The sequence below is a fragment of the Palaemon carinicauda genome, chromosome 18, assembly GCF_036898095.1.
Source record: "Palaemon carinicauda isolate YSFRI2023 chromosome 18, ASM3689809v2, whole genome shotgun sequence".
In the NCBI taxonomy this organism is placed as follows: domain Eukaryota; kingdom Metazoa; phylum Arthropoda; class Malacostraca; order Decapoda; family Palaemonidae; genus Palaemon; species Palaemon carinicauda.
In genome coordinates, this window is record NC_090742.1 from 70,860,044 (window position 1) to 70,870,043 (window position 10,000).

General features: G+C 34.8%; 1 protein-coding gene across 1 annotated transcript in view; it reads right to left on the reverse strand.

Moving 5' to 3' along the window:
• The window catches only part of LOC137657356 (gastric triacylglycerol lipase-like), a 48,769-nt gene that overhangs the window by 20,696 nt on the left and 18,073 nt on the right, over positions 1-10,000 (reverse strand). Inside the window, exon 2 of the mRNA XM_068391692.1 lies at positions 1,516-1,649. Within this exon, the coding sequence (XP_068247793.1) occupies positions 1,516-1,649 (134 nt within the window). The remainder of the gene's footprint in view (positions 1-1,515; positions 1,650-10,000) is intronic.

Below are 10,000 nucleotides of genomic sequence, written 5' to 3' on the forward strand. Positions count from 1 at the left end.
CTGCCGAAATAGAGATAATTAGCTATGTATATATAACTGCCAGGTAAGTTCTATTCATAAAAATATTCATTTAATAAGTTTTAAATCATAAGCTCTGTAAAAGTTATTTACGATTGAAAGGGCTCAACGTTGTTTAACTTCGGTTTCCAAGTTAGGACCGCCTACTCTCAGGAAAGGTCGCATATAAACAAATCATTAAAATTTATCTTGATGTTTATTATAAATGGAAAGCTAATCGAAGAGGCCTAATAAAGGCGGTTGAGATATAAAATATATAGAGGAAAATCTATAATTAATTTATAACATGATAAGATAATTGCTAAAAGCCTAAAACACACTTCCGTACTAAGGGAAGGGTCGGCCATTTAATAGTCAAAGAAAGTCCAAAAAACAATCCAAAGTCATCAAAAATTAAATCTATCCCTTTAAGTTGAAGATAAAACACCTGCACTGCGAAAGCTCAAACCAAAATGAAGTACTTCACCAAATATGTTGAGAAAACTCCAGGTTCTACAGCGAGTAATGATACGTCTTGTCGTCAAGGTCGACAGAGAAGAATTGAAGGGTTTGTTTACATGCAAGAGTGGTATCTGGCCGATAGTTGGCGCTGGTGGGCACACCCGCAACCTTCATAGCGATCGCTCGCGGGTTTTTTGAGTGTGTTTTCTGTCGAGCCGCTGAGTAGCAGCTATTATATATTCACCGGCTAAGTTAAATATTTAAAAAGGGAAGTTAGTGACGAGGCCTCACTCGGGGGGAGAGGTGGGGCTGCTTCGCTAGGGGAAGCAACATCATCTCTCGAGACCTGGGGTTGGTCGATAATAACTTGGTCTACGCTACTACTCGACGGTCTCTCATAAGAGACCGACCGAGTAGGAGCTTCGAAGGAGGGTTGGGCGACGGAAGAAAAGGCCTTGGGTTTTTCTCTTCAAAGCAACCTTTGAAGGAGAAATATCCCGCTTGAACTTCTTCCGCCGTCGAACAAACCTCTCCCACTGGGAGGAAGACCACTCCCTGCACTCACTACACTTGTTAACACTATCACACTGTTGACCTCTGCAGGAAGGACAAAGGGCGTGAGGATCAGTCTCGGCCGCCGACATATATGTTCCACAAGGGCGGCCAACAAGTCCAGGGCAGGTGCGCATGGTCGCAGAAGTCAACTTCACACACACTCTAAGAGAAAAAGACAAAACAAAATGGCGTTAATGGCTACCAAAAGTCGGCAAGGTAGAAGAGCGGTAACGTCCGTTCACCATCCGAGCCGAAAGCAAAGTGAGCTCAATCACAAGTGTGTGAGGGGGAGCGTTAGCAAGCTACCCTCCCTTACCCCGCTAATTAGCGGTGTGGGTAGTTAACCTTCGTTAAAAATTAATGGCTCGTCATTTCAGCTATGCCGAAAGTAATACCCCTATTAAATAGCGTGGTTTGTATTCCAGTTACGGAACAAACAATTTGTTACGGTCAAATAATTTGCAAAGAAAAAAGTACTGTACAGTGTAGCCAACTACTTACCACATTCAAATATATGTCCGGGTTATCTTTAACTCCTTCAATAACCGAGTTAACCATGAAATACCCATGTGCTGGATGCACAATAACCACGCAAAGAATACAGGTCAGGAGAAACAGCCCACAGGAAGACATTTCTGAAGATATTAATCAGGTACACAAAACTTCACCACGCAACAGTGATGACACTCTTCCTGTTCCTCTTAAAAGTGGTACCAACTTTAATTCTTTTCAACACTCCAACATCTTCAGCTAATACAATCTGTCAAGTTAGAAAAATTAATTATTGATCCCACATAGCCATCTTGTATTCATTCACTACTTACACATATATTTAAAAATTTTATTACTGTACTGTATTCAGTAAATACAATGCAATTCCTTATTAAAGCCTGTTGCCATAGTACTGTATTCAATAGACAGGCACCATGAATCTTGAAATCAGGAGATAATACAGCAGTACTTCTATGTGAAGAATTTGACACCTATTCCTTTATTCATTCCTCAATTCAACATTTCACTCTTACCCTGTTCACTTCTAGCACTACAAAATATAAAAAAGTTTTATTTTTTCAATTTACCAGTATTTGTATATACAATTGCTTTACTGTACTAGAACAATTTATCTCAAGCTTAAAAAAATTCAAATAAAAAATAATAAAATCTTGCATTGTGGCACAACATGGAGTCATGATCGCAGTGAGAGAGAACCATTTGTGACGGCGACTAGAAAAATTACCCATCCTCACCTCACGTACACCCAGCATGGAGGTATAGCTGGTAACCATGCATGGTTATCAGTTAGGCACTATTTTTTTCCAGTCGTACCAAAACAACTCGTGAATAAACCCCATATAAATGACTTGGAAGTTTGTATCTGCGTAGGAACAAAAGCAAGTTTTATTCTAATTTTTTGGCTATAGTGCTGCCTTTTCTTTTTAGTAATTGAGAAAATTAGTTTTATGGTATTATCCATGGTAGAACTGATAGTAACCTAACTTTATAAATCTTTTACACAGAATGATTTTGTGAGTTCCTCTAGGTCTATACAGTTCAGCAAAATAAAGATAAAATGTAAGCTGGAATCTTCAACATGATATGCTTTGGGTTGTGCATGAATATGAGTTGATAGGACCACAGACCATAATTATTTATGTACTCAAGGCATAACCTTTCTTAAAAGCTTCTTCCAATAGAAAGTTCTAGTAATCTAAGAGCGGGGTTGTAAAAGAACGGATTGAGAAACTAATGGCAATATCAAAAATTCTTTTAAGACCTTTTGACATGGACATAATGTATAGTATTTCTAAAGATTTACCTCAGAGTATGAGTAAAATATTTCCCAGTTGTCATCATCTATGGGGACTAGGAAATGACCTTTCACCCTTCTCTTTTTGGAGTTGAATATGCATATCTGCATGCAAGGTGACTTATGGCAAGTTGGGATATGCAGTGCCAGAATGTTTCCTCTTTAAAGAAATGTTGTCTAATCTTTTTTTTATATAAAAATTTTATTCTAGAGCTACGAATACACCTTCATTTATGGTTCGCTTATGGATAAGATTTATCTTCTGCTTTACGTAATGTCATACCGTCAGTTCTGAAACTATAACTGGAGTAAATGATGGTTTCCCTCAAACCTATGGCTTTGATTCACAAGTAAAAGAATAAGTGTGTACACCACAGGGATTTTTCGCTTAATCTGGAAATTTAATTTGAGTTAATGAGATAAAAATTTTATGTAATTTGATATCACAATTCTAATGGCAAACAACTTGAAAGTGGAAGCAATGATTTTTCTAACCATTAAATCACCAAAGGTACCAAAAACCTGTAGTTTAAGTCTGGGGTCTCTTTAAATTTCATAGACATAGGGGTAGGAAATACTAACTAGAGGTCATACATGGAAAAAAAGATTATAATAAATTTAGTTGACAAACTGATGTACAAATTTAAAGGGAGCAAACATGTATTTACTATCCTCAAAATTAAAACTGTGGTCTGAAGTCAAAAGTCAAGGAAGATCATCACAAGGGCTTTATAAATTGGTGTTAAGTGAAACAAAAATTCCTGATACACCAATCCTAATAAAAATTCCCGATACATCAATCCAAACTGCTAATTATGCTAAACAGTTTCATTCTAAAAAATAAAATACAATACCATACCAAAAAAAAACAATTGCTAGATAAGGACATATATTCTACCTTTGCCTCTAAATAAAAAAGATCTCTCCCACCGAATATCTAAATCAATCAATGCAGAAAATGAATAACGAACCAAGTGTAATGACTGATGAAGGGCATTTAGACAACTTAGCTGCATAGAATTTTCACATACACTAATGCAAAATTACTATGAAGTCATTTGGGGTACTTAGTTGAACAATATGAAGTATATATTCAAAAGATGCACTAATACTAACTTATTAGCAGTTTAAAAATCCTTAAATTTCCTTTAAGCTTGGCATGTAGGGCTTAGGCTACTCTCATATGTTAACATCAATCCTTATACCCTTCCTTAACCTAAATTCTTCAAAATTATTTTAACCTGTAGCTGACTGAATATACTATGGTGTTTTATAATTAAGTACACAGCATACTGGATCAATTTAGGTTAGGGGGTTAGGGGACCTGGCACCCAAGTTTGGGTTAAGAAGGTTTAGATGTCCGCCAAATTGACAGTTAATAAACTCATATTATCCCTAACCTAACTTAAAGCAGGATGGAGTGAGCAACATTTGGAGCCTTTGTAGTTCGTTGGGACAGACCCAGAGTAAAATATCATGTTAAGTCTGAAAAACCACATTCCCAAAAGGAAACAAACAAGTAACACTAAATCATATTTCGGAAATTGTAACGCTAGCTTCATATTGTCGTATTTCAGACCAAGATAAACAACAAGTTCAAATTTATTTGACAAGTAATAAAAAAGTTTACACCCGTCCAAACAAACTACGTTCACCACCAACATTTAAAGGTACAATAATACCCCCACTATTTTATATTATGTCTCTTTCTCCGGTATTTTGAAGTTTTTATAGTTTACATATGAAAGATCTAATTTGATGTTGTTCTTGTTATTAAAATATTTTCCTGTAATTGTTCATTATTTCTCTTCTAGTATATTTATTTCCTGGGCTACTTTCCCTGTTGGAGCCCTTGGGCTTATAACATCCCTCTTTCCCAACTAGGCTTGTAGCTTAGCTTATAATAATACTAATAATAACAATAATAACGATAAAGTCAAAGCCATAAGAATCCAACTGAATACTGATGTTACTACCTTAGTTGCACGTTGCCTTGCTAACCTTCTAGGAGAATGACACTCCAAAATTAAACCATTGTTCTCTAGTTTTTGGTAGTGCCATAGCCTTTGTACCATGGCAGGGGTATATGTATGATAGTGGACACCTGTATGTATTAATATGTCTAACTTAGAATACGGCAGTGTAAGAGGGGTCGCAGGAGGGCGTTAGCCTCCCCCCCCATTAGGTAAGGATGTGGCTTGTAGGTTAGGTTAGGGGGGAAAGTTTGGGTTAGTTGATGTCTAATTTTAATGAGCGCGTGAGGAACTGGCCGCTGATATACAAAGGCTCCCCATGGCCTTCCACTATCTTGGATTACAGTTCTCTTGCTTGAGGGTACACTCGGGCAGACTGTTTACATCTTATTTCTCTTACTTTTTTTAATTTTCAATAGATATTATTTGAAAGATCTAATCTAACATTGTTACTGTTCTTAGACTGTTTTATTTTGTTTATTACTTCGCTTGTAGTTTTTTTTTTATTTTCGTTTCCTTTCCTTACAGGGCTATTTTTCCCTGTTGGAACTCTTGGGCTTATAGCATCTTGCTTTTAAAATTAGGGTTATAGCTTAACTAATAATAATAATAATAATAATAATAATAATAATAATAATAATAAAAATAATGTCAGCCAACGCTTCAAGAATGGAAACCTTACAACAATACATAAAGAAATACAACATACATGAGACAAGGAAGTCTACAATACAGTATCGGCTAAACAAGATGATTTTAGAGAAATCTAAGATTAAATTAAGAAATAAATAAAATTTTACGATGATTTAGTCATCGCTAAGATAATTACTAATGATCCAAATCGAATATAATACGTTGACAATTAAGTCCTTAAATTCAGTAAAGAAGACAAAATCAAAAGGCATGAACTTACTATTGGTTGTTTAACGCAAAATCTTATGGTACACCTGGGTTAACTTTAGAATACCTGCAATATACAAATAAATATGCAAAATAAAAAAAAATTATCACCACATATGAAGAGATACACTGAAAGAAAACTTCGAACTTGTTAGCGTACAAGTACAGTAGTATAGTGAAGTTACTAAGTTATGATTTAAAGACTCGGTCTCCAAGAGAAGAAGAGGAGGAGGAGGAGCTTGTAGGAACAACAAACTGTTACCATACAAGCGGTGAATGCATTTTAATACAATATCATGATTGTTAATACATAATAATTGCTCAACTAAGCATTGTATTTTCAAAATAGAATACATTTTAGCGTTCAAGACTTGTTAAATGTCGACAATCTCTAAATGACATGGACAGGAGGTATACAAATGATCATGACAACAACACTGGCATCTCTCTCTCTCTCTCTCTCTCTCTCTCTCTCTCTCTCTCTCTCTCTCTCTCTCTCTCTCTCTCTCTCTCTCTCTTTTACGTAAATTATCATTGTTAATTTACAGTTTGATTTATTTTGTACAAACGTAATTCATTACATACATAATGCAAACGGTTTCATTGTTTCCAAATGGAATGATTGGGAGCCAAATAGCGCTAAGAATACATTTAAAAACACTAAACCATTTAAATCTCCTAAAACGGAAACTGATTTTGTTACCAGAAACGGTTTGACTGTGTAAACAATTATTATGATATAACGAAATGTCCATTTGGATATTCAATGAATTAATTGGGGTTAACTATACTTAACATAAGCAACTATTGTATATTGTATCATATGCTCTTTCGCGGTGCCATTTTACTTCACCAAAATATATTACGTAACAATATTCGCATTGCAGAACTGAGTGGAGTGACTATGCGTCACGTGAAAATGAGTCTGCTAGGCCTTAGCCTTCCCGGACTTGTCGAGGAAGTTTTGATAGGCCTCGATTTTACGGCGTCACGTGATCATGCAAATGTCTTACCATGGTTACAGTTGTTTCAAGATCTAAAGGCCGCTCATGAATGGCAGGGACAAGGGACAGTGACATTGCCCTATTGAGCAGGAAAATGCCCTGGAGATTTACCATATACATATAAGATCAGAGCCCAAGCCCCTTATCTACCCAAGCTAGGAACAAGGATGGCCAGACAATGGCTGCTAATGACTCAGCAGATAGACCTGTAGGGTCCCCTCAAACCCCCCATCCTTAGCTCACAAGGATGGCGAGGTTGCAGCGACTAAATGAACTAACGAGTTTGAGCGGGACTCGAACACCAGTCAGAGACGTTACCACATCGGCCACCGCAACCCTTAATGTTATCTAACATTAAGTCTGCCTTGTGCTGGCACGGACTCTTGCTCGTGGACAGCTTGGTACTATATATACCAAGGCAATTATTGTCATTCTTTGAAATATTCCTGACGAAAGGTTCGTGATATAGAGACTCCCTCATCACCTCACTTTTCAAAATTTGTCCAACAAAACGCGTGCAGATGACCCAAAACATTATATTAGACCAAGGCAATATAGCTGCATTTCATGCTTAGAAATATGAGTATCTGCAACACAAGAATTGGAAATAGACGATGTCATGAAAATTGACTATAAGCTAGCTAATAAAATTAAATGAATAAAGTTTGAGTTATAGTAACTATAGTCCATTTCTTTTAGCGATGCATATTTGCACCGACTCGCGGCGGTGCCCTTTTAGCTCGGAAAAGTTTCCGGATCGCTGATTGGTTAGAATTATCTTGTCCAACCAATCAGCGATCCGGAAACTTTTCCGAGCTAAAAGGGCACCGCTGCGAGTCGGTGCAAATATGCATCGCTAAAAGAAATGGACTATAGTACATTAATACACAAAATAAGCGAAACTGTAATCAAGCAAAATTACAAATGTACAGCAGTTTATTTTAATATATACAGTAACCAGTAAGAAAAACTAATAATATATTAAAGACTTCTCCGTATGCCTATTGCACTAACACCAATTTTTTTTAATTCCTATCAACGCTGTTAAACAAATCAAGACCATTATAATTTGTATAATTAGGAACAACAACTTCAATTCTTAAGAACACCAATTTTACCCGGAATGTTTTAGCTATTAATTGGGATTTTGTTCATTTGCTACAATAATTATAAATAGTAACTAGTTTTGGAAGTTTTGTTTTGTTCCAAGGTAATTTCTGACAGTATATTTCATTTTGATTTAAATCATGATTTTTTTTATTTTGATTTAAATCATGATTTTTTAAAATTTTTATTTAAATCATGATTTTTTATTTTGATTTAAATCATGTTTTTTTTAAGTTGGATTTAAATCATGATTTTTTATTTAAATAGTGATTTTTTATTTTGATTTAAATCATGTTTTTTTTTTCATTTTGATTTAAATCATGATTTTCTTTATTTTAATCATGATTTTTTTTATTTAAATCATGATTTTTACTCTGATTTTAAATCTATTTAAATAACTTGATTTAGATAATTTGCTTTAAATCAAAACAACCCTGATCCATTGTAAATTAATATAAAAAAGAGAGCAATAGAGAAATTATATACTGCACTCCTATCATATACTTGTATCGATAGCCTATATTTCAAAGTCATCGGTATAAGTACACTGCATCATGTAAGTACACATATCAATACTTAAATACCAGGCAGCGTCAATGACCTTGGATGTCAGGATGCCAGAAAACTCTAAATCAATCAATCAATCAGTACCAGGCAGATCACCAAACGACATTTGCTAAGAAGAGATCAATCGAGTGTTTTTTTTTTCCTCCCTGCTTCTATCTCCTTAGAAGCGTGTAGGCCTATTCCCCATTCTGGCTCATACATTATGTTTAGCATCCGTTTTCTTTCATTACGTCTTGATAGGATACCACTGCATGAAGGTAACGTCATAAATTAACGTTCTTATTTACTTGAGTTGTTTAATGTTGTCAGAACAACACACTATCTATCTATCTACCTACCTATCTATCTATCTATCTATCTATCTATCGAGAGAGAGAGAGAGAGAGAGAGAGAGAGAGAGAGAGAGAGAGAGAGAGAGAGAGAGAGAGAGAGAGAGAGAGAGAGAGATAAATACAGCAGGAATTTCTAAGTTGTGCTTCTAATTACTATATGAAATACATTCTCATCTTGGTTGCAAGGGAATAAAAGGGCGTGGCATAATTTAGGTACTGAAGATAATTATCTATGTGTATGTGTGTGTGCGTGTGTGTCGTGTCACATTTCACTATATTCTCTCTACATAGTTGTTTTATATATAGCCTATATATTCATCATCATCATTCCCTCTTACGCCTATTGACACAAAGGGACTCTGTTAGATTTCGCCAGTCGTCTCCATCTTGAGCTTTTAAATCAATAATTCTCTATTCATCATTTCCTAATTCACGCTTCATAGTCCTCTGCCATGTAGGCCTGGGTCTTCCAACTGTTCTAGGGCGTTTTGGAGCCCAGATAAACGTTTGGTGAACTAACCTCTCTCGGGGAGTGCGAAGAGCATGCCCAAACCATCTCCATCTACCCCTCACAATGATAAATTAGTTCAATAGAATTTAGACTTGTAATGCATAATGGTTTACGATCAAAGATGAAATATAAAGTCATAATATCACGATATTTTATGTTAAAAAACTGTAATAGAACGTTGGAAGACTGTAATAGACTCTTCAACTGAGAAATTAAAATATTGCATCAATCAACTCGCTTCTTAATAGCCAAGGAGGGAGACATGTCTCTCGGGTCCTAGGAGAGATTATACTAGTTATACAAGCAAATATTTCTAAGAGAGGCAATGAGATAAACATTTTTGCTTTTAGCATTTCATATTTTTTTTTTTTTTTTAATTTCGTAGTAACTACTTTTAAAATCTCTCTAAAATTAATGTTTTATAATAATTTGTAACATACACACGTATACACTCATATATATATATATATATATATATATATATATATATATATATATATATATATATATATATATATATGCGTGTGTGCATGTGAGTATGTGTATGTATCATGTATGTATCTATGTATCTATCCATCTATCTCTCTATCTATCTATTTATATATATGTAGATATATATACATATATATGTGTATATGTATATATATATATATATATATATATATATATATATATATATATATATATGTATATATATATATATATATATATATATATATATGTGTGTGTGTGTGTGTGTATGTGTGTATGTGTGTATCTATGTACGTCTATAATTCTTACACTAC